This window comes from Psittacula echo (assembly GCF_963264785.1).
Source record: "Psittacula echo genome assembly, chromosome: 1".
NCBI classification, from domain to species: domain Eukaryota; kingdom Metazoa; phylum Chordata; class Aves; order Psittaciformes; family Psittacidae; genus Psittacula; species Psittacula echo.
This window is the reverse complement of record NC_137735.1, coordinates 144,542,040-144,568,469: the sequence shown is the minus strand read 5'-3', so window position 1 is coordinate 144,568,469 and position 26,430 is coordinate 144,542,040. Positions and strand designations below refer to the sequence as shown.

Sequence of the window (26,430 nt, the reverse complement as noted above, 5' to 3'; positions counted from 1 at the left end):
GCAACATCATGGGTGGATTTGTCTGTCTGGAGCTCCATGCAAAACCCCATCTCAAACCAGGTGCTGCCATACACTGCACCATTGCTGATGCACTCAGTGAGTGGAGGGAAAGCCAGCATCACAGAGCTCATCAAAAGCTGAATGTTACTGAAGGATACTGACTAGCCCTGTGGATCAGCTGGCAATGAAACCGTGACAGTGAATTTGGCCGGTGAAGCATCCTGTTAATTCATTTCCCCTGCAGGTAAAAATAGTCTGCATACTGGCTGAACAGCTTCTCCCTAATGACTGTGACTGCCCACTGATATCACCAGAAACACAACGATAGCCCTAAAAGAAGAGTTCATTCACTTGAAAGGATAAATTCTCTTTTCTCTTGAGACAAAATTGAACAATTTAATAGAGCACCTCCTTAGTTAAAAATTGCAGGGCACCATTTATCTATAAGAAACTACTGAACTTCTGCTGATTTCTGCTAGAATAGAAATACCTACACATCCCAAGCGAACAGCAAGGACTGAAAACTCATGCTGGTACTGGCAGCATTTCATTCACCTTAAAGAAACACATAGACTACAGTAGGAAAATAATTATCTATTCTAATATTCATGCAACTCATAAACACCTTCTTATGCTGTCTGATGTCTGTTAAAATCATCTGGTTTTAGGTATATGCTGTAACTGCACAGCACAGGGTCAATGGTGGGATATATATGAGGATGGAACAATCCTCTACTTAAAGCTCTCCAGAGACTGAAGAATACTCTTCACTCTGTGGAGCTGAAGCTTAAGCTACCTGAATATCTCCAATATCTGAAGCAAGAAGAGATCTGACCTGACTGAAAGGGCTGGCTGCAAGCAGAGATAAATAGAAAGTCAAAAGAGGAATAGCATCCTTGGGAATCACAAGCCACACATCCTTACAAAGGGCCATGGTGTCAAGGAAGCTGGCAGAGATGTTGCATTAGTAGCAGGCACTGCAGGCAGTGAAGGGTAGGTCAGGAACACCCCAGGGGCTGCTCTGCAGGTCAGGATGTGCTGGGAGCTGGGGTGATCAGGATACTGATGAGCCAGGCAGTCTCCTCACTGCCTCAATGCACTCTCACAGTACCCACGCAGTGCTAAGTTTTGGTGTGCAATTTAAGCATTGAGTACCGTGATTCAAGATTCATGGATGTTCAGAATTGCAGATATAACTGCTGCGGAGCACTCATTTGCAGCAAACCCATCATTTCACACAAACATTAAATTTAAGCTGTGCACTGTGTGGATCCAATAGATCTGACACAAAATGCTACAGAGTGCTTGCACATGCAGATGGGCCCACAAACAATGGATTGGCACCCATGCATTAAATCCCACATGTCCTGAAGAAGTCTGATTTGACTGTGTACAAACAGAATAACTGAGCTCACTGTGTATGATTCAAACAGTATACTCAAACATTTCCTTCCAGGCAGAATTACAAGCTCTGGAAATGAAGTGCTATGATGTGGCACTACTGGTTTTAGCCAGAATCCAAAACACAGAACAGTCACTATACTGTACACTTGACCTGTATTGCCTCACTATAGCTACCAACATAGTACTGTATCCCCTGATGTTACTGTTCAGAATATGAGAGAAACTGAAATATTTTCCCTTTTGGGGAAAAAAAATGCAAAATAAAAAAGCAAATTAAGCAAATGTACTTATTTGGAAAACACAGTAATTGTTTTATTATATTTTTTTGCTTGTGTTTTGCAGAGGCTTTGCTAACCAGGAGTTAGGTAGTCATCTTTAGCAAAAGCATAAACGAGATGTGTGTTTCTCCCTTCCAAATGATGATTCTGGGAATATAATAGGATTCAAGGTCTGAAAACAGCATGTTTACAGATGCTCAATAGCATAATGTTACGCAGAAATTTCTGTTTACAGTATCTCTTCCACCATCCCCAAGATAGGTTCTGCATTTCAAAAGGTGGAGGCAATGTTTCAGTCAGTATGTTTCTTTTTAATGTAGAAGTAAGTTAAATGAAGCTTGGGGGAGGTAACAGACATTAATAAAGTACCATTCCTCTGTTCATATTCAGTAAGGGATTAAATAACAGCTATTGAGCTGCACAGGTTCTTAAAGTGCTAATTTTGAGAGAGCATCTGAGCAGATGCCTCCTAGCACTATTGAGATGTGTAACTATCCCACAGCCCTGGGAACAAAAAGAAATGCAATCAAGCAAAATTAAAGTCCTCATCCTTACAGACATCATTCTGGAACTTCAAGTGCCACAACCTAAGAACTCTTTATGGAAATCCCACTAATGACTCATTCCTGTGTCACAGCTTTGGCCGACGCTGACGTTGCACAGTCATTTGTCTTCACTTTTAGAATATCCTCACTTTTAGAATATCCTCCTCTTTTCCCAAGGATGTGCTTACAGGAACCGGCTGTACTGAAAATACTGGTGGATTTGCCATATCCCAAGCGCTTGTCGAGCTCTCTCTCACGACAGCAAAATGCGTGCTGCCATCTCGCGGCTGCTCAGGAAGTCTCACCTCGGCCAGGAGCTGCTGCCATTTAGCCCCGCAACATCAGGTCACTAGGGTGAGGGATTACAGTAAATGGGAACATTAGGCAAGTTACGGCACAAACTGAAATAACTGATTCTCATTCGCTCCTCTGAAAGTCAACAGAAGCTCAGGCAATGCTGCCCGACTGCCCACCTTGTCCTTTCTATCTTAGAAAAGGGCAGAGGGGTGAAGGTGGGCTCCAGCCATCACTGGTTTCCTCCACACCAGCTCCCCACCCACATTCAAGCTCTCTCCTCAAAAGCCATTGCAGACCTAAAAAGCCTCATTCCTCACTGCGTCTGAGCTGCTCTGCACAGTTTCTTCATGCCCGCCCCCTCACACCAGGACTTCCTGCTGCTTTGCTTGCAGCCACCTCTTTAAAAGCCAAATTCATAGAACCATAGACTGGTTTGGGTTGGAAGGGACCTAAAAGATCACCTAGTTTCAACTCCTCTACCATGGGCAGGGACACCTTCCACTAGACCAGGTTGCTCAAGGCCCCATCCAGCTTGGTGTTGAACACTTCCAGGGTTGGGGCATCCACAACTTTTCTGGCTCAAGGTGTTCCCACTCCTCTTCCAATATCTCCCTGGTCCAGGGAAGAGAATGTGGCAGTATGACAGCAGATAGACACAACCTAATAGTAACCATAGCCCTACTGCCCTTCCTGTCCACACAAAAACCACTTGCTCAAAGCCTTTCAGTCTTTATACCACAGTAAAGTGCAGACAAAATGAGTTTTTAAGATTGTGAATGCCACAGGGCAGGAATTACCCTGTTCCTCTCACATGTGCTTAGTATAAAGTTCAAACAAATACAGCAGCCTCAAGTGCTTTCACGAGTGTTACCACAGCTACCCAATTACTCTGATGAATTTTATTTACTTACTCATTTATTTTTGCTCCAAAGATAAAAAGGTGCAGCTCCTCAGGCAGCAAGCCTATTCACAGCAGGAGAAACCAGGATTTCTTGATGTTTTGAATTTAGTTATGTGCTACCTTTCACCAGCTCAGAATGACAAGTTAATGACAAGGGAGAAAACAATTCAAGGGCACCAAACCTCATCTGAAGAAAAATAATAAACCCAAGAGAACAATAAGCACTTCACTTCTGGTTCATGTACACAAATATAGTGAGAAAAACAGGGCTGGACAGGGCCTAAAGATCTCAAGCCATTTACTAGGTGCCTAGTGCAGGGAGAGAAATAGTACTTTTGTGAACTGTTTCTTTAATCTGTTTTTAAAGACATAAGTGTAAGAGGATCCACATTGTTCATGCCTGGATCTCTCCCTGCTCCACATTGCCTTTTTCAAAATCACCTTCTAGGAGACTCCATAACCAAATTCATAACTCCCAAATCAGTGGTGTTTGTATCACCTAACTCTGCAGAAAAATCACCCAACACTATCAAATGGCAAGTGCTTTCAAAAATGACTTTCAAAACAGACCAAAAGAACCCACCCCAGGACAAACCCTACTTCCAACAAATCAAGTTGCTTAAAGAAGCTAAAATAATATGCTGAATTATTTTTTCTCTGCTTAACTCAACCACAGCCAAAGATTTAAATGATAGAAATTGGACTGGGAACTATGCAGCTGAGTAAGAAGATAAGCACCTCACTACTTGATGGAAACAGAAAAATGACAGCAAGCACTTTCTGTGGGGAAGAGGTCTTTCATGGAAGAATGAGAATTGTCCTGTAGATGTGCTTCTGTAGTTACCATAGCTACATAGTTAGTTTTATCCTTCCTTCCTTTAAGAGATCCTTACCCACATCTTAAGCCTTGTCCCTCGCCCCCAAACCTGTTCAGAAAGTTATCTCAATGATTCTGCTACTTTTAGATGACATTGCCCTGCCCATTGTTGCAGGTATTAGAAACCAACCTACTTAGATACGAAAATTAGCTCCAAGACACAAAAATAAATCGTTTTGTATGTGGAAGTATCTTACTCTATTAGCTTGGTTTTGAAGCCAAAGATTCTAATACTTTGCTTGCTTACCATGGGTCAGTCCATGCCTGTGCATGCATTCACAGAGTTTGAAAGGCATCCTCCACACTTCTCAGTACATGCTTTTACAAGATGGTATTTCTTTTTGAAAAGAAGTCTCACGCAAAACGTAACTGAGTACCTGACTCTGCATTGCTGCAATGAGTTAGTTGCCTTATATTTACAGAGGGATAAGACAAGGAAAGCAAACATCCTATTGTTGCATCCTGGCAACATGACTGTAAACTAAGCCAGCTTACTGAAAACAACCTTCAAAGAGGAGTATCTCCAGTATAACCTCAAATAGCAGAAAAGCAAATTTGGAAGTTAGAATCATGAAACAATAATTAAACTGTAACTCAGGATAGCAACAGCCAGATGAAATACAATTCATGAGATCTTTGCATGTTATTACACTGCAAAAACAATGGCTTGCACAAATGGAACTGATGTCAGCCTGAGCTTCTAGACATTATTGACATTTAAGAAAGTAGCCCCTTCAGTCTTTTAAGAGTGAAAGGCCATTTTCATAATGCCTAATTTGCTAGCAGTTCCAAGCATGTTTCCAATGCACTTTCTATATCAGCTGCAAGCAGTTTCACTTATAGAACTCTGCAATATTAGACAATTTGCTTCAGTTTCTAAAACAGCACTGCAGCCAAAACTCCTCTAAAGATGTTTGTGGATCTACCTGAGGCATTCAGTGTTCTGAAGTCATTAACACAGTATACTTAAAATGGATCAATCACCTTAATAGAACCCAGAAAATTACTTAGTCAAGGGCAAAGAGAGTTAACCTTTTCATTAAGAAAAAACGCATTTTCTAAAGCAAACAAACAAATGCACACCCAAACATACAAACAAATTCCACACACACAAAACATATACAATGTTTCCAAGATGCCTCCAATCACACTTTGGAAGAGTATATTAAATTCTTGATGACTCAAGTCAGAACAGTTCACCTTGGCACTACTCTTATGTAAATGATGGGACCAAAGACAGTATGTGCCTACTGTCTTGCCTTGATAACAACACATAGCAAGGGGTGAGGCAGTTCCTTCAGAAGGGCCTTTACAGGAGTCAGAAGTTTACCAGAGGTAATTCTACCTTTGGATCCCAAGAGGAGGAGGACAGTTAGTGCAGATCACTGAAGATGCCCCCTCACAGGCAGGTTTCTGCCTTGCCATCAGCCTCAAAACAGGTCTTCATAAAAGCTCCATCCCCAAGCAGTGAGGATACAGGCAATCTGTAGGCTACATAGGAAGGAAACAACAAAAAAACCTCAAAAGACATCGAGTTACCATGGGACAACTGCTGCCGCTGCCACTGCCCTCAACAAGTAGAAGTAAGGAACAGGATACTTCCGCTGCTCCTTCCCTAAGGATAACTGAGCATGGTCAACTGGGAGATGCCTCTCAGCTGCTGGACAAACATGGCAAGGAGGGAACCTGTGATAACACTAGTAGACTTTCTAAAAGAAGCAAAAGATTGCAGCAAAATTAAAATCTACAGTCATGGTGGACAGGTCTTTGACAAACCTCAGGAAAGACAGCAGGTGGTTGGTGCAAACTAGAAAGACACTGAGTTAGCTCATACAGAGCATGACACCCACATACAGAGGGCAGAAGAAGTCTTTTACATTTAAACTGGCAGATTCTGTTCTGATACGAAGTATTATTCTGCTACTTTAATATCTTGTGTTCTAATAGCATCCATATTTCACAGGCTGGAAGGCTGCTGTTGTAGCCATTTACAAGAAAATATGGGACAGTTTCACCTCAAGGTTCTGGTCAACTCAACCCCATCATTTAAAGATGGATGAATATACCTTAGCCTTACTATCTAAATTCCCCCCAAATAGCCCATCAACATCATCTCAGCTTTCTCATTTTACTACTGATGTGCTACACACACACCACTCCATAACAAAAAGATCATGTCGCTCACCCTTACTTACATGCCAACACATCCATACTCATTCCCAAGTCCCACATACAAAATCATTAAATAGCACAGAGGAGTCTGCCACATGCAAGTGTTCTTTGAGGAGCAAATGACCACATTTACCTACTGAGATTTATTAAACACAATCTATTCACAGTTCTGAGCAAGGTTAAGAGGTGTTTTGTTTTCCTTGTTTTCCTCATTTATGCTAATGGTGATGAGTACCCTGAACCAGCACAGACACCCTGTGAACCCAGACACCACCTAATGTACTCCCCATTTGACACCATGGAGAGAAATGTCTTGATGGGTTTGGAAAGCTGTTTCCACTTTTATGTCTTTTATCTCTGGTTACCTGCCAATATCATGAATGCATTTTTTTGATGGAAAATGCAGGTTTACTCATTTAAAAGATGGAATGTGTCTAGGCTTTATCATTCTCATGTAGTTATGTTTGTTCAGAGAGCAAGTGACAGTTTGGATTTAGATACACTGTTGTGAAGGAAACAGATTACTATATTTTGCACATCCACATCTATTTTAAGTCTAAGCTGCAACCGACCTTCCTTGCCACAAGACAGTGACTTTAAACCATTCTACTCATCCCTTTGTTTGCACAGGAAGTCAGAAGCTGAGAAGAACTGTAAAATCACACCATCCAGGAGAATAAAACATCTGAGCAAGGGTGGAGAAAAATGTAAGAGCATATGCACACAAGATATGCTGTAAATCCCAGAATGTCCTTTTCAGTCTGCTATACCCCAGAGCCCACAGAACTCTTTTAGGTGACATCAGGCTTCAGAGAAGTGGGCCCCTGCAAACCTCATGAAGTTCAACAAGGCCAAGTCCAATGTTCTGCATGTGGTTTAGGGCAACCCCAAGCACAAAGGCTGGACAGGGACTAGACTGAGAGCAGCCCCAAGAAGGACTTGTTGGTTGACAATAAGCTCAACATGACCTGGCAGTGCGCATTTGCAGCCCAGAAAGCCAATCATGTGCTGGGCTACATGAAAAGGATAGTAGCCAGCAGGCTGAAAGAAGTGATTCTCTGTACTCCACTATGCTGAGATCCCCCTGCAGTACTGCATTCAGTTCTGGATCCCCAACACAAGAGAGACATAGACCTGTTAGAACGAGTCCAGAGGAGGCCATGAAGATGATCAGAAGGCTGAAGCACCTCACCTGTGAAGACAGGCTGAGAGATTTGGGGTTATTCAGCCTGTGGAGACCTTAGAGCAGCTTTCCAGTACCTTAAGGGGGCCTACAAGAAACCTGGAGAGGGACATTTTACAAAGGTATGTAGCAACAGGACAAGGGGGAATGGCTTTAAACTGAAAGAGGGGAGATTTAGGCTAGACATTAGGAACAGGTTGCCCAGAGATGGCTGCCCCATCCCTGTAAGTGTTCAATGCCAGGTTGGATGGGGCTTTGAGCAACCTGGTCAAGTGGCAGGTGTTTCTGCCCATGGCAAGGGGTCGGAGCTAGATCATCTTGCAGGTCCTTCCCACCCAAATCATTCTGATCCTATGTCCAGTGGCTGTGGGAAGATCATCAGACTGTTTTGCTGCCAACAGCTCAGCTGACTCCCAGGCTTTAAGCACGTAAGTAATGTGAAAGAGCAAATTCAGTTCAGCTAAGAGAGGTGAACTAGCTATTACTCCAGAAAGGCTTGTGCTGAGAGAACAGACCTGGTAAATATAAGGTGCCTTAGATTGAAATGTCAGGAAAACAACCACAATCACAACAAATACTGCTGTTACCAGATGACAATAAATTTAGTGCAGTGGATCACCGAGAACCTCAATCTTGCCTATAACTGAGGTAAAAACACTGTAAAAACTGAAGTATAACTGAATAAGCAATGTACAAGAGCACATCCTCCTCAGCCATCCAGACTTCACAACAACCATGCCAGCATTGCTCCTGGCAACACAGTGAAACAGTTCAGAGTTTAATCTGTTCTGAAGAAAAATGTATTTGGTCTATGTGCTATCAAAGGCTCAGGCTATCTTAATTTCCCACTAAATTCTCTGAAGCCAATAATACAATTTCCTCATTTGAGACACGGTTTAAAGTATACAGTATTTTTATTAAGATTACCAATATCTTGCCAATCCCCAAAGGGATCAATGAATCCAAACAACCTAACTTTTCAAATTAAGTTCCAGTCTGTGTCTATGAAATTACTACCATAAGACTGTAACCAAGGAATAGTGGGGAACAAGCTACCTCCAAAAGGGAACTACAGCGTACTTCACATCATTCACTTTCCCCCTGCTCCTCTTTTCAAGACAGGTGGAAAACCTTATGCCCAGCCAGTAGCCTTTCTTCAAAGTCTCCTTATTAGTACAAACACTAGGGATTTTCCACCAATGTAATTATTGAGGTCCCTTTCCTCTCTACTGATCACCCTCCAACCAACATACTGGTCTACTCTCATGGTTTAATCAATCATTGTATATTTCACTGTTCAGCAAATTGGAACGATATGAAATAGCCACCCACCCACCTTTCTTTCAGCCATCAGACAAAACAAGATCTAAAATGATCTTATTTTAGATCTCATCAAGTACTTCAAGCACCTGACCAGTCACACAAATCTTTCCCACAGTAGCCTAAAGTTCATTCCAACAGAAGCCAATCAAACACCAAATGGTGATAATGACCATCAACTACCTAAGTTACAGTTTTCTTTATTCTATAAAAGTGAGAAGACCAAACAGTACAAGGACTTCAAGCCCTGGCATCTAACATTCCAGACAGGACAAGTAGAACACAAAAATAGAAAACATTTTAACACACACACACAAAAAAAAACCCACAAAAAAACCCCACTCAACCAAACAAAACCAGGAAGACCAGACACCCTCAGCTGAGAGATGATTAACTAAAGAAAAGTGGTTTTGAGACAGAAGCCAGCACTTTATTAGACTTCAGAAAGTCTGATACCTCCAGTGACTTTCACTTGTTGTTTAGGCAACGTTTCACAGCAACCAAAGGTACCTCGTCAAAGCCTCAGCAGTAGAAAATATGTTATAACTTTTTAAAAATTAGACAGGCTTCCATACAGAATGCTTGGATCATCCTCAAAGTTTTCCATAAGGTATCTCACATTCATTCTGAATAAAAATCTCTTTAACAAGACTGAACCTTAACCACGAAGGCTCACTAAAGAATTTACATGTCTTTGGCTAGTCCAAGCAAAACAAACTAAAGCAATGTACCTCATCAATGATGCAAGACTGCATCTTAATCAGTGTCCTGGTTTAGCAGTAGCAGTCATTTTTTCTACTGGTGCAGTGCTGTGTTTTGACTTTCGGCCTGGCAACAATACTGATAAAGCTGATGTTTTCAGTTACTGGTCAGAATGTTTACCCTGACCAAGGACTTTGTGAGTCTCATGCTCTGCCAGGGGGGAGGAGAAGCCGGGAGGAAGCAGGGGCAGGACACCTGACCCAAACTAGCCAAAGAGGTATTCCATACCACAGCACGTCATGCCCAGGAAGTAGAACTGAGAGTGGCCCAGAGGGGCTAGAACACTGCAGGGTGGGGGTGAGGTACCGGTTGGTGAGCGGTTGTATTCTCTTGCTTGTTATTTCCTTTGTCATTATTACTATTAGTGGTAGCAGTAGTGATTTGTGTTATACCTTAGTTATTAAACTGTTCTTATCTCAACCCGTGGGAGTTGCATTCTTTTGATTCTCCTCCCCGTCCCTCCAGGAGCAGAGGGAAGAAAGGTGGGGGGAAGTAGACTGCGTGGTTCTGATTTACGGCCTGGGCTTAAACCACGACAATCAGAAACTCATATTCAGACACATTAATGCATAACCCCACACCTAAGTGCCTATGTGGATCTTGACTATATTCAAAGCTTTATTCTAACTTTCCAGAATTTCTTGAAAAATACATCTAGCGCAAATTACAAGTAGTAATTAGAAATCCTTCTCCCTTTCATTTTTTGTTTCCTCCCATTCAAGATGGTTACATGGAAAGATTTAAAAAGAAAAAAAAAAAAAAAAACAACACAAAACTAAACTAAACAAGCCCATCATAATCAATCATTTATTTTTGCTACTGGAAAAAGAGAAAACAAAGCTACTCCAGAAGTCAGGATGGAGACATGCTTCATAAGAGCTACCCAGTAGACTGAACCTTACAGGAAGATACTGGGGAGGAAAAAAAATTTAAAAAAGGTGGCAATTGCAAGTTACTAAGCCACATCTTTTAAGAAATTTGCTACCCAAAGCTTTAAGTAGAACAAAATTTTGTAGCTTTGTTTATCTACACGGATGCAGAATTGGAGATACTTCAGCAAAAGCTTACCTTTGAGAGAAGAGTAACTTCACCTTCATGTATTTCAAGATGCAGACTGCACACATACCCAGAACAGACAACAAAAACCACACAGATTTACTGAGAAATGAACAACTATTCTATCACTACACCTGCATTTTAATTTCCTAATCTTAATCCACAGGCATTCGGGAACTTCAGCTAACATGCACTTACATAAACAGCTTGACGTCTTCCTTTACAAAAGAATAAACAATGAACACAGCAGTTCCTTTCTTCTATTTCAACTATAAAAAGAAGTAACATTAGTTGGCCATCAATGCAAATTCAGTGCAAAACTAGGTAACCCTATTTTCTTATTAAAAATCCAGCATATCCTATCTCCTTCAATATTAATATTCATTTTCATTTTAAAAGGGTAATATAAAAAAGCTTGGTTCAGTTAAGGAAGAGCTTTGTTTACAAGGAACAAGCCAGCATCAACCATGTTTTCTAAAAATACAGCAGTGTCAACCATCAGTGTGGAGAAAGTGTTCACTCCACAAGTGCCAAAGTTTTAATAACAAAACCCCACACATTTATTACAAGAGAATATTATAATCAATGGGTTTCAGTGATCAAAGAGTAAAACTTTACAAAAATGCAAACACTGTAATTTCCAGTTGTGGAGTGCTAGATATTCCAGGTTTACAAACACAACATCTTTTTGTTTATGCACACTTCAAAGTGATTTCCAGTCTGCTTTATTTTCCATCAAATACAGTACATTTATCCAAACAAAAGAATGTACATTCAATATAAAACATCTTGAGCAACAGTTACAGTCCAGTTCCCATTCACAGTATTTTTAGTGCAATGCACTAACAGGGCCAAATATTTCTCTATCCATAAAAGTATTTTTACTCCTGATCTTGTGATCAACATTTTTAGATATATTTTATACAAAAAAGTATATATGAACACAAGGCACCTCCCTAAGTAAGGGAGTGAACCCACATAAAAAACATGGTATTTCTTCTGATGTACAATACCTTTCAAATTGTAGCAATTTGACACAAATCACTAAACATTTTCTAAAAAGTAAAAAACAAAACAAAAAAAACCCCAAACCACTGACGCATGACACCTGCCAAGAATTTCATAATGGCAGGAGTGCGGCTGCTTTACTACAATCTTGATTAAAAGGTTAAAAAAAAAGGTATCTAAAACATTTTCCAAATTATACAAAGTCAAGTGCTACCCATTAGTGGTCATTCATGATCTCCAGACAAAAAAATATTCTGAGTTTCTCCCATACTATCCTCCCTTTTTTATTAATATTTAACTAAATAAGCTAACATTATGAGTGGTTGTGCACAGATTGTCTGTCTATAATACATCGGCAAGCATTCACTACCTTCATATTAACATTAGTGTGTTGATCTTTCAAAAAAGAAACTGAAAAAATTAACTGCAACTATCATTAAAGTGCTTGTGTATCTTTTTTTAAAAAAGAGTAAAGAATACAGGAATGTGGATATGCTTGTAAACTTCCCAGATGTTTACAACATTTTCCTATGAACCACATATGGAAAAAAAATGGAGATCTTTGCAGCAACTTCAGTACAGCAAAATTCACAAGGTCCCAGAACAGGGAAATCAAACTGAACAAATGGATGTTATGGCAAATACTAAAAATTAGTACAATTCAGCCAATATACACTACGTTGTTTGCTTTTATACATTCATTTGTAATAAATTTAAAACAGTATATAACACAACATTTGCCAAAGTAGGATATCACAAAAAAGCTAGAGCTGTTCAATCAGCACTACTAGGGAGGACCAGTATGCACGATGAGCTGTCTGAAGATTAACTCCTAAATGAGGAACAAAACTTTTCTTCCAAAGCTGCTGTTCATTAACTTGCCTCTGTACTTTTTTCATTTCAGAAAGTTTGCTCTACGCTGTCAAACCTCAACTGCATTGAGATAACTGCTAATTTAAAAGCACATGCATTGCAACTACTTCAGTGTTTAGGAAGAGGCACTGTCCAAGGAGCAGTCAGAATGGTTATTAATTCAGTAAGAAAACAACAGCTTATGAAAATATTTCCTCCTTATAGTAACATTATCAGGGTATTAGCAGTTCCAACAACAAACTTAAGGTTTTTTTATTCAGATGGCCTTCAGACTTTCTGAACATCATCTGAACCTATCTGAGGAGAAATGCGAATAAATTAATGCTTTGAGTTTACAGATAGAATTTTGTCTTAAACTACATTACATAAATAATTTATAAGGCTAAGCTTTTAATTCATGATCAAAATGCAGAAGCCACTCCTCCTCTCAAATACAGCATAATTCAGGGTTCAGCTGAGCATATTTCTGAAGTTCTGTCTCACTAAGCCAGGATTTGTTACAAAGTCACAAAAGCACCAGATTACAATTTAACATAGCTAGCTGGCAAGTCACTATAAAAGCTGAACTCAAACCAAATTACCTCCTGGGAAGTAGTTATTTCAGAGTTGAAATGCAGGACAAGGCACATATACTTGGCTTTCTTTTCACCAGATATGCTAGAAAGGTAGCTCTGAATAAGGATGTTAAAAAACTCTTACAGGTATCTCTACTGTCTCTCTTCACTATAATTTTTTGTACAATCCCCCAACTTTCAGGCATCAGTCGGCCACCAGGAAATACAAACTGACCACGTACATAACTTATTTCCTTTTTTTAAAAGAGGTCCTTTAAGGAATACGCCATCTTTAACATGAAGGCTATGGAAAACTGAGAAGCTACAAATACAACCCCTCCAAGTGCCAAAAAGTTCCCAGAGTACCATATAAGAAGTTCAGAAAATTCTTGGCCAGACTTCTACATGTATTTAGGCTTAAAGCAAAAATTCTTGATCAGACTTGAACACCTAAAAAAATAAAATTACCAGAAGTTTCCAAACCTGTGCTTATATAAATAAGCATTAAAAGAATCAAATTCTAAATTTGATGATTTAAAATGCGTTCGTAGACACCTAACATACTGATTTTGCATCAAAGCAATTAAGCATCTGAATTACATTCCAAAAACCTGTTTCCTGTCTTTCTGTTGACAGCGCATAGCCAATATATATTAAAATTGAAAAAAAACCCCAAAAGAATAAAGCACAAATGACAATTCCAACAAGTACACAGGGATTTTTTTCTGTCAACAGCTTTTACTGTTGTACCTTCTTTAGTACTTCTTCAACTGGGTCACAGAGAAGTTAACAGGTGAAGTTATTCAAACCAAACAAAAGTAATGTTAATTTAAAAAATTTACTAAATTCGACATATATTAGCTTGATTACAACAGATGCCTTAAGACAATTTAAAGAATTGACTCAGTACAATTTAATCTATCTTCTATTCCACCTTCCTACAGTGACAAATTCAGAAATTAACTCTTTTCCAAAACACTAAAAACACGTAAGAAATAAATCTGACATCTATCTTAGTATTTAAGCCACTAAACCATAAAACGTTTTCGGCAATAAATCAACAACAGCAAAAGAAAGGCAGTAGTTTTGTTTTGTTTTCTTTTAAAGAAAAATAATAAACAAAACACTTTTTTTCCTCACCAGACAACAGCTTTAGATCTTGTACTTCTGCCTTTGGTTTTATTTTCTTCAGGTGAGTGAGACACATTTGCTTTGTGAGTTTTCTTATGATGTTCTAGAAAAGCTTTTCTGGCAAATGCTTTCCCACATTTATTGCATCGGTGCAGAGAAAAGTTTTTTGTTACTTTTACTTCAATGCCAACATCAGCTCCTTCGTACTTTTTATTGGGAGAGTTAGAGGTGACATCCTGTTTTGAACCAACCTGCTTTGTTTCATCCCTCTGAGGGCCTCTTTTTGTCACCTTATTTAGAACAAGATCAATTGGCTTTTTTATTGCTCTAATTTCTAAACTTGCAGTTATTTTCCCAAGGTAGCGCGGTGACTTTTTATGAACTACAGTTATGTGCCTTATCACATCACGCTTGCGACGTGTTTCATAAGAGCAGAGTGGACACCTGTAGTATTTAACGTAAATGTTATTTCCATCTGTGTGTAATTCAATGTGTTTTGTCAAGTTCTGTTTAGAAGTAAATTGGCGTTTACAGAGCTTACAGTAAAGCTGCTTGAAGTCAAAGCCAGCTGAAAGTTTTGGCTTCCTGGTTTTTTGCTGGCCACCTGCAGCAGATGCATTGGTTGATTTAGAGGTTGATTTAGCAGTTGATTTACAGGTTGATTTAGTGGTTGATTTAGAAGTTGATTTAGGGTTTTCAGGGTCCTGTTTAACTTTATTTTTCTGTGCTGACGGTGTGCTTTTTTTCTCATTTGAATGATTTGTTCCCTTTAATTCATTCTGTGGAGAAAGGGCAATGGAAGGGGGTGAAGGTTCTACAGAATCTGCTGGTTCAACTTTTACTTTTATTTCTGTGCCATTGGCAGTATTGTTGGGTCCTTTCTCTCTTTTAGAGTTCTTTCCAGAAAGAATTATCTTGTGAACAATTTGCATGTGCCTTTTCAGCATTATTTGTGAACTATATTTTCGCTTGCACAGAAGGCATTTGCATGTAGTTAAGTTGTATTCAGCCTTTGAAGACGACTTTTGTTTTCGGGTCTTAAAAGATTTTTTAGCAGAAACTGTATCCAAGAACAAAGGTTGCCCAGGCTTTGTAGCAATATCAGGAGTAATGGAATCCCTTCTTAATCCTCTATGAACTTCATCAAAATGCCTCCTTACGTTGGCTTTTGTAGCAAAAGATTTATAACACACAGGACAACTTCTACCTAATGTTACAAGGACATTCTTGTTTCGTCCTTTCACGGAGGACTGATTTGGTTTCTTTTTTGTTTCTATGTACTTCTTTAGCTCTTCCATTTTTTTTTTGTGCACTTTTCGAATGTGCCGGCGTACACTCCGTCTGGAATGAAATTCTTTCCTACAAAGGCAACATATCAACTGGTGGCCAAAATCAGAATTATCCAGAGAGTCCACCTCAGGATTTACTGCTGGAGGCTGTTCTTCAGGAGTAGGTATCACCTTGTTTGTAACGGGATCAGCTGGAGGTAATTCTACAGTCTCCCCAGCTGGGGTTGGGGTTGGGGCTGGAGCTGAAACAGTCTTGGGTTGCTCAGTGCTGGGTTCCTGTATCTGTACTGGAGCTTGATCAGGGGTACTACTGCTTTCTATATTCTCATGTGGGCTATCAGTCCTTGATACATATTGAAATACAGCATTTTGATTAGTTTCTATAGGTTCCAATTTAATTATATATTCTTGCTTATCTACCCTTGGATAGATTGCTTCCAGGAGGTCATTTATGGCCTGACTTTGTTTATCATTTATATCTGGAAGGTCTGTGAAAAGAGGCGAAAGTATTTTTTATGATTTGGCAATTTCAAATTATTTCAAAGTATCTTCTAACAACTGTATCAATTCAGTCATCAAATTTGTACAAAAATCCTGTACTTGTACACTTTTCTGACAATTTACACTTAAAGACTTCGAGTAATCATTGCTACGGCGTCAATACAAGTTACTTTTTTATTAAAAGCCAATACTTTAAGTACACTCTTCTAGCATGCTGATGTGAAAGCCACCTAAACTAAAAATTAGCTTGCCTGGAATTAAACAGATCTTTAAAAATCTGTATCAACTGCAAAAATGTCAATGACTCAAAATGACTGAGCTTATTCTACAGGCGTATAACTAAGTCTGAAGTATTATTAGAAACATTTTCCACTGCTGGAAATAGGCATCCTCAACAAAGGAACCTAATTCTGGAAATAAGCTCTTCTCCGTAAATTCTGAACAGTCCTTAAGAAACAATGAAATGTCTGTGTAACCTAAGCACTGCACAAAGATAACAGCAGATAAGAGGGAACTTAACTTCTGGGGCAGGGAAAGCTTTTAGTAATACCAAAGCAGTTAATAGGCTCAGCGACACAGTACGATAGTAAATGTTAAGGACAAAAAAAAAAAACCTGTATTATTCAGGAGGGAAAAAAACTTGACTAATTTCTCAAAACAATAAAAACTGAGCCAAAGAAGCTTTTTTAAGAAAGAGTAACTTCATTGAGATTCACCAAAGGTTCATCCTGTGTTCTGCTCTGACAATGAGTTGGAACAGACTTAAAAATCAAGGATTCTCCTTGTTTGTCTGATGCCAGTAAACTTCTCAAGCTGAAGTTTGCTTTTGAAGTACTAATTTAATAAACCTAGCTTAAAAAAAAAAAAAACAAAACAAAACACACACACACAAAAAAACCACCACCTTTTTTTATGTTTTTGAAGCATTTATGTTCTTGGCTTCTACAATGTTAAGTAGCGGGGTTTATCTTGTTTTACCAGAAATACTTGTAATTATACTGTCTGGTAGTTTTGCTGGATATAAGCTTTTGTATTTATGAAAACTAAGAAAAACAAACGATTACTCCCATTTTTACCTTCATGTCGTTCATTATTTTAGAGGCCTCAATAATATCCTGGTTTTAAATGCCAAATTAGTTAGTGATCTAGTTCCCAGCACAACACATTAAGCATCTGCACTGACATAACTAAGAAGTCAAGGTGCTACAGCAAAATCGTGAGGCACCAAGATGATACAGTTTAGAGTTTTCCATGATGATTTGAAGACATGATTCCTGGTAACAACTAATTAAAAACCCACACTTAGTCAGGGTTGTTCCTTCCACACTGCCAGTAACACATAAAAAGCGTCTGTACAAGAAATATGCTGGTTTTGTTACGCAGAACTCATCTTTTAACACTGAATTTTTAACACCTTTTGCAGTCAGTTTCAGATGCAACTATTTATATAATTTTTAACAAGGGTAAAAAGTCCTTGCTTTAAGTCCTTTCCAACTATTTAATGACTACACTAACAGAATACATCTCAAAAAAATCATATTTTCACCATGAGGATGGTGAACTTTTATTCCCAGCTCTTGTTCCCAACCTTTTATTTATTGAAAAAAAAACCCTTCCACTTTATTCAGTCATCATCATACTCAATTTTATATAAAACAAGTATTTATAGCCACGATTTTCACCATGAAGGTGCTGAACTTTTATTCCCAGCTCTTGTTTCCTAACTTTTACTTATTAAAAAACAAAAACCAAACAAAAAAAACCCTTCCACTTTATTCAATAACCATCATACTCAATTTCATATAAAACAAGTATTTATATAGTTTTATTCAGAGCATGTAGTATTATTCTCCTCATTTGCATCCCTCCTAGTAAGCAGTGAAACATGAAAGCTAGCCAGCAAATTAAACAAAGGCTAGGATATCAGGAGCTGGATGGGAAGTCTTTACCAAGGGTACTCTTATTTTACTTAGGAACTTTTGCATCTAAGTCAGATGCACTTCTAACCTTGCTCTGAAAATACAACTCACCCCTTTTCACAGGGAAGCTCTGTGACTTGCAACTGGCCATGCAAACTCATTTAAGGAAAGTGACAGTACTAGTCTTCTCACCTTCTCCTTCACAACATTAGCTGACACAATACAGGAAAAGAATTGCCTATGTACATCTTAGTTCGATCCTAATTCTGTAAATATTGAGGTAGGAATGCATTAATTGGAAAAGAAAAATCCTCACTGCACCTATGCTGATCTAGTCAAGAGATCAAGAGATCAAGATAATTAGAAAGCTTTCCAAAACATTTTTGAAAGCTGGCACATTTCCAAATTATTCAGCTTTACTCAGATCAACAAAAAGGCATCAGTGGAATAAGACTTTAACGAACTTCTTTTTCCAGAAAAATATACTACTTTATCTTTTCCTTATCATCTTTCTTTTAATAATAAAGTTTGATTTCTACAACAAAGGTGATGGGCTCGGCCTGATCACAGAATATCTTATTGCAGACCAAGGTGACATGAAGTGGTGGGAAATAGACAGTATTATTGAAGCGCAGGTCCTCGAAGAAAATGGTGAACTTTTAGTCTGTGTTTCATAATGAGTAAGACTGAAGGACTGTGTCCATGACACTGAGCACTTCCCAAGTACAGGAGAAAATGATGGATATTGATCCCAGCCACTTTACAGCATCCAGCTGAAGTCCATCAGAGATATGCTGTTCTAAAACTGAAAAACCTTCTTAGATCTATACCTTTCTACGATATTAATTTCTCAGTCCTTTGGCATGCTTTTTGGTATCTTTCACAGTAAAGAGGGAAAAACAGGAAAGAAAAAGGGGAAGAAGGAATACAAAGTGTTAACAAGGACACTCTCCATTAAGAGGCTGGACATATAACTAGCTATCAAATTATGACATTAACAAGGGTCTCGGTTGTAAATGCGTGCTATGGCTTCTTTACCACCACAAAAGTTATCTACATATGTTACTACTGAAATTTAATTCCACTTTTTTTTTTTTTCATTTTGTTTCTGGCATGTTTGTATAAATGGTACAGAAAGATAACTTTCTCAACTTCAGAGAGCTTTATTAAACATTTCAATTAGTAAGACTTACTGTCATCCATCTGGAGACTTGGAGGACAATAAAACTTTTTATGAGTAATTAAATTTGGTAATCCTCTGAAGAGACTGCGGCACAATTTACACTCAAAAATAGTGTCCACATCTTTTAACAAGATATGTTTAAGTTGTTTAGTTCCTGTAAAAAAAGAAACATTACACTTAATGAAGGTTTTCTGTTCATCTTATAATTCACATCATCCCATGAAAATTGTAACACTTTAAAACATGACAATTATAACAGCATTTAATCTTGTGTTAATACTACTTTACTATACTCTTAAGTTTATGACACATATTCAAAGTTTCACTATGAAAACAAGACTAGTTTGGAAAAAGAAATTCAAGGATTATACAATTACAGTTTACAGGGAAAACGTGATGATATATGATAAGAACTAACAGGTAATGTTAGGAAGGAATCCATGCTATAGTATCTGGATGCTGCAACATAACTGCCCAACAGGAAAGAACAAGCACCTAGAGCACTTAAAGGAGCCTGCAGTATTCTTTCTTTAAACTTATTCAAAAGTGCTGAGAGAACAAGATACATACAGCTACTTCGTGTAAAAACAGTACCTTGTAAGGCAAAAAAATGGAGCCTACAATAAACGAAAGAAAATAACAAACAGGTCAAGAAATGTTACTATATCCAAGAATCTGACCCAAGGTCAAGATAATGATCCTTAGGCAAGAAAGTCGAATTGTAGACATCTTTTCAGCCTACTGAAAAGAAACATATAATTTAAGTAGGCAACTTTTCTATTACAACATAGGCAGTGTGATAAAATATGCTAAGCAGGTTATCCAGACTATTATACACTGTATATTCAGAAAGTCCCCATGGATACAGCTTGATCTAGTATTGTTGATGTATCCAGTTCCTCCCATGCTTAAAGAACTGAAAGATTCAGAGTTTAAGCTACACTTCAAATTCACTCTTTCATTTCTCATCCCACAAAAATTAGGCCTACAATTAGCAATGGATTAGTAAATTGTTAATACTTACCCACTCCAAATCAGAAAGAAACACTAGCTAACCAAATCCAGCTTATTACCTTGCTTTTTTTCTTCTTAAAATGGAATTAGCCAAAATTAATCAAAATTTGTTAAATAAGCAAAACCATAAACTAGACCAGAAAATAAACAGTATCAGACAACTATGAGACAGTATCAAGACATTCTTCAAACTGAAACTGAAGTTCAAGTTTATTGTCATCAGACACTTCTGTTAAAGACTTCCTTTTAAAGATCAAATTCAGACTGCAGAACTATTTCCTCAATGAACCCATTTCAAATACTAATAATTTCATAATAATTAATATTCAATACAAATTGGCCTTACCAAGGCAACTTCTTCCTTCTTGATGTAGTAGTAGTACATTGTTCACAACTGAGTTTTAGCAAAGCATGATGTCTTCTCAGTCTTCAACAATTGCTTAAAAATGGGACCCAAACTTGACTAAATGAGGTACTGTCTGGTTTCTGTCCCCTCCTATGACTTTCTTGGACCTCAGCCCTAACCTCATCTTTTCTTCTCACTGCTCTTTCTTCAAGTGTTACCACCTCACTTTCATCTGACTTGTGTTTTTAGACTACTGGACAAATATTTAGATTTAGTGAAAGCCCCAAATTTAAAACTTGAACAGATATCCCTCAAAAGCAAGCTGTTTACTCAGATCTCACCAACCATGTCTGAATTTCTGCAGATATAGAAAACCACTGAAAAAAAGCCATCTGAACAAAACTGAAGATGCTCCATGTAGACTGAATTCCAGTCAGGTGCCAAACTATAATTGCAAACAAAAGGCCTCAAATTTGGTGACAGCACAAAATAATCCAAAATTTGGCCAAAATTTGCTACTGATGATGCCCTTGCCACAAACACCTCTCCCAGACAAACAAAACAAAAAGATCATCTAAATCATCACTGTTTCCCAACCAAGGGACACACAAGTTCCTTGTTCTCTGTCTTATTACACTGATATTTCAGTCATTTTCCATTCAGGACTAAAATGTTTTTGTCTAATCCAAATTACTGGTTTTAAGAATCTGAGTGAGATTAAAGGATTTCTGACATATCATAGGTCAGGCTAGATGACATGGTAGTCACTCTAGCTTCAAACCATCCTTATGCAACTATGAAGCTTTTCACTGCTGGGAGTTAAAAAATAATTGATCCTTTTGAATTAAACTGTAGACCTTTAGGGACTTCTAGAAATAGCAAATGAATTTAAATTGTCCACTGGTTTTGTAGATACAGCAGCCAAAGGAAAAAAAAAAACACCAAAAACATCTCCTTGCTCTTGACCCAACTGCAGATTGTGGCAACAAGCAGTCAGCCTCCTAAGAGCATATGCTGCCTTCAGCTTACTGAAGCCTTCTCTATTTTGTAGTTATATCTAACTGTAGAAGGCAATTCTCTGTCAAATTATGCTAATAATTGTAAATGTTGATACCAGGATAACAACACAGTCACAAGAAATCAGTACAGAACGCTGGTTGTTACCAATACTTCTCCTGCAGAAATACCAAAGTTCACACCTTCAGCGAGCAATATCATTTTTAGAGAGAAAAAAAAAAAAAACAAACAACAATTTCATCTGTTATTCTTGATGCTGCAGATGACAGAAGATTCTGCTAAAACCCCCTAAATAGTTACAGACAATAGTCTGGCTTTCATTTCTAGTCCTTTACCACAAGAATCAAAATATTTTCCTTCCATAATGAAATGTTTGTTCAAAACTAAGCAGTAAAATCCTGGTCTAAGTCCTTTTGCCTTCTGTTCAACTTCCCTGATGCAGGTGAGTGAAGATGTCAAGGTAAACTATCAATTTAACACCTGCCAGTGAGGACAGCCTGGAAGTAGCCCAGAGACAAAGTACTTTCAGCTACTTTGCGCTATTACCAGTAGAGATTCCATTAGTCTGCTTTGAGCAAAAGGAGCCTGGCACGCATATCTGAGGCCTGAGGCAATCAAACCAAACTAAAAAAGGTTATTAGTGACAACTCTCACATCCACTGAAACTTTTCATATATATAAAACTCTATGTGGAAAAATCATAGAAACATAGGTTTCAATCATCTCTGGCATGCTCACTTGTTATTCTTAGGTTCACTGCTATGTACTGTAACTCCCCAAACCAATAAGGAACACCTTAAAAGTAACATGATAAAGCAATTCTGAAAAGTTCAAGGTAAATACTAAATTTTCTTTTCACCTCAGAAGTTTAAGATGAACTCATTAATAACAGCAGGAGTGATTACACAAAGCAAAACAACAAACTAATTTTTAATGTTTTTGAGAGATACTTATACAGCAGGATCTGTATCTTCACTACGTTATACGAAAACCCTTATAAAAAGGAACTGCACCTAACACCAAAAACCTACAAACAGTTTGCAAAAAATGTAGAAAGTCAGATGTTGGTTAATATAGTAAATATACATAACTCATAACAAAGTAATGAACTTTTCACAAAATAGACATAGCTTCATACCTGATCGAAAACACTCAATAATTTGCTGAATACCAGATTTTGATGTCTGCAGAGGCTGCTGTAATAGCGGAGGATCACCAGGTTCCAACAGGTGCACTGAAATACATGAAAGAATAATAAGCCATTAGGGAACACTCAAGTGATTTTTATTAAAGTGTGGATTTTCTATGCATACAATAAACTAGCTAAAAAGAAAGACCAGGACTACAGTAAAAGCTGCCTTACTCAAAAACTTTCATCTACTTTGAATTAAAAAAAAACCAATACTGAATTTTCCAGCCATGATACCTTCTGATAGTTTGCTGTCATTTTGATTTAAAGAAAATGTGTATTCAAAGCCATGTGTACCAAACACAAAAACCATGTATAAAACTAAATTAGCTCACTAGAAACTTGTGTCAATTAAAGCAGTTCCCCAGAACAATCTACTTGACTCCCATCATTCAAATGGAAAGAGATCTACAAAAAAGCATTACCAAATACTGTACTTTGCAGGTACGTGATTTCAGTGTTACCAGTACCACCTAAGCACAAAATCCAAATTTAAAGTAGTAGTGATCAGGAAACAAAAAAAAAGTACAAGTGTAACTATACTGTATATATCAAAAAGAACTATTATAATATTTTTACCAATAAAACCACATTAAAGAAATGCTTCTGGTTTAAGCAAACGGTTGAAGGTACACCTTATTTATGAAGTTTCATTCCACATCACAAGCTTTGTAAAATCTACAAACCCCAAAACATTTCCTGATCAGGATGACTGTTATTTGAATAAGCAGTATTTATGAGTATCAGTAGCATTCTACTGCCGTATATGCATACAGCAGCTAAGTTTTGCTCAGAGGGAAACCCAAATTTAAATGAAAGCCTTACTCAGGCATTAAGCACATGTTTGCAAAACTGTCAGTTAGGTCTTCTTTTTCATTTCTTACTGACAAAATAACTAACTTCGTACTTTGTAAATTGGCTCCTACCTTATTCATTTGGTTCTATTTTTAACTCCATTGTAAGGTTTCCATTTTCAAATGAAGCACTGAGCATCTCTAAGAAAGTTACTTTTGATGAAGAGCACTAGAGGTGTCATATAAAACTACTTAGAGATATTAAGTGCAAATAGATTAAATGCATTTTGACAGAAAAGTCATTCTAAAACATGTAAGGTTAAAAATAAATTCAAGCTGAAAAGAACATCAGAAAGAAAAGCAGTCTAAGAAAAGAACGATAGAATGAACACTCCTCCAAGTATGCTGGCCCCATAACATACTATTATATATAGGAACACATAACAACCATTACAAATCAGCTAATCGTTTGGGGATCTCTAACACAATGACATATTGTATTCTACTGGCCTAGCCTCTACTCTTCAAAATAGTATATTTTGGGTTGTATACTGTCTCTAATATGCATGTGCAGCACTCACTGACATCAAGAGGAGTGACATATGTGAAGTAGACATAACACATTGCTGTTATTTGTAAGGCAAGAGAAGTATTTTAGCTTTTTTAAAGCACTAGAACAACTCAACCATTTCATCTTAAACAAAAAGAACTGTTTCTACTTGCTAACAATACCTACTCTCAAATTACATTTAATTAAAGGAACATTATCAAAGTTGCCATGCTCATGCTTTCAACTATTAATTCCCCAAACTGATGCCTTTCTTTTCAAAACACAAGTGAAAGCATCCAAATAACACGCTCTACAACAGGGCCACAAGAAAAGAATCACATTTCCTTTTAGCCTACCATAAAGTAACAGTAGGCGGAACAATTACCAGAAACAGAAAATAAAATCTAGCAAGTTAGCTAAACCTTCAAAGTATTCATTACACTTTCCACTGATGGCATCATCCAGGTCACACAGTAGTGGAATGCAAACAGACATTTCAGGACTTTCTGAATCCTCTGAAAATAACATCTTCAAGCTCACCCAGATACGTAAAGTAAAAATATAAACAACGAATGCAAGAGATTGCCAGAATTGTCATTTTTACTAGAAAATAAAAAAAAATAAAAATCAGACTATTATACTTTTTGGCAACAAAAGGCCCAGTTATTTTACTCAACTTCTTGCCTTCCTCTCTTACTATATGCAATGCCCATGTGGTGGTTTGGGGATTACTGCACATCCTGCAGGCACTCAGAAGCTATCTTCCTAAACTAAATTTAACATGACAGTTCAGGAATACTAAAACAATATTACCAAACAAAATTCAGAAACTTTTTATATCCAACTGTCACTGATAATGCACATTTACAAACACAAAAACAGTTTCCACAAGCTTTTAACAGAGCAGAGAAGCAAAATAGCCAAAGCATCACCACAACTATACCTGGTTCACAGCATCCATGGTGATGGTGGTCAGTCTGACAACACTTGTCCCTTAGAGGCATTTTCCGTGCGCACGAGCTACTTTCCTTCTACATCCAGCAGCTCGTTTCTGCTAAAATAAGCACATTAACTGTCACCCCCGAGCGGTAGGCGGCTCAGGAAGGACAGCGTTAACCCCGCACACCCACTTCCTACAACGGCACGGCCGGAGCAGGCCAGGAGGCAGCGGCACCCTTCGCGCAGCAGAAAGTTTCCATTGTTTACGGCAGTCGCACAACGCCCTCTGCAACGGCTGCTGCGGCGAGCCCGGCCGCGCCGCTCCGTTCCCTCTATCCCTCACGCCCGGGCCCCGCCGCCACCTGTGCACCGGCCTGGCAGGAAAGACCCCACTAACCGTCAGCCCGGCCGCCGTCCTCCCGCCGAGCCCAGCGCAATCGCCCGGCCTCGCGCCTCCTCAGCGGGCGACTCCCGCCGCCCCTCTCTCCCGCCGCGCCGCACTCCGTCCCCACCTCCAGCCCTCCTCCCGCAGTCCGGCCGCCGGGACAGCGTCCCTCAGCTCCCGCGGGAGCGAGGAAAAAGCGGCATCCCCGACAGCCAGCGGCTGCTGCTCGCCCCCCGCGGCGCCGCCGGAGCTGGAGCCGGAGCCGAGCGCTCCCGCCGCCCCACCACGCGCGAGCCCGGGCGGGGAGGGGCGAACGGCCGGCAGGTGACAGCGGGCGCCGAACTACCAGCGGCGGGAACCGGAGGACGCGGCGGGGGAGCCCCTACCTGGAAGCGGACGGCCAGCTTCCCCCGCCCCGAGCGAAACTTTATTCTCCGCTGTCCCGCCACAGCGGCGGCCGCTGACCCCGGAGCCGGATGGGCACAGGGGCAGGAAGTGACTGTGGCCTGCCGGCGAGGGGACACGCAGTGCGCACGCGCCGCTCCCACCGCCCCCCGCCCCCACCCCCACCGGGCCTCCCAGGTGCCGCGCTGCCCCACGCGGTGGCTGTTAGGGGTGTGCGGCGCTGGGATGTGGCGGGATGGCGCGGCTGAGAGAGCCGAAGGGGCCGGCGCTGTCCTTGTCCTCGTCCCTGTAGGGAGGGAGGCTCGCTGCTCATCGCTGCGCAGGACGGTGATGTCTCCGGCCCTCTGAGGCACCGAAGCTCGGACGCCACCGTGGGAGCAGCCACCGTCACCTGAGGTGGCATTTCTGCCCCGTCTCAGACCGGTGTGCTTTATTACACTAGAAGAAACCCAATCGAACACTTGTTGTACTAAATTCACCACTCAAAAGCGTAGATCAGTGTTTTCACACCTGGAGGAAAAACTCGTGAGGGAGAGCT

At 39.3% G+C, this 26,430-nt stretch overlaps 1 protein-coding gene across 2 annotated transcripts; it reads right to left on the bottom strand.

Moving 5' to 3' along the window:
* Positions 1 to 14,366: 14,366 nt before the first annotated feature.
* ZNF800 (zinc finger protein 800) lies at positions 14,367 to 25,948 on the bottom strand (the record flags this gene model as incomplete). 2 transcript variants are annotated; one of them, XM_080613557.1, is made up of 5 exons in its annotated part: positions 25,874 to 25,948; positions 25,107 to 25,217; positions 22,769 to 22,864; positions 19,264 to 19,407; positions 14,367 to 16,138 (listed from the first exon to the last, which is right to left on the bottom strand). In XM_080613557.1, exons 2-5 carry the CDS (start codon positions 25,165 to 25,167, stop codon positions 14,367 to 14,369), a joined length of 2,073 nt encoding a protein of 690 aa, XP_080469683.1. In that variant the 5' UTR covers positions 25,168 to 25,217; positions 25,874 to 25,948. The 2 variants fall into 2 exon arrangements, with proteins under 2 accessions (XP_080469683.1, XP_080469684.1); XM_080613558.1 differs by lacking the exon at positions 25,874 to 25,948 and having other exon boundaries at positions 25,107 to 25,290.
* Between the last annotated feature and the right edge of the window lie 482 nt (positions 25,949 to 26,430).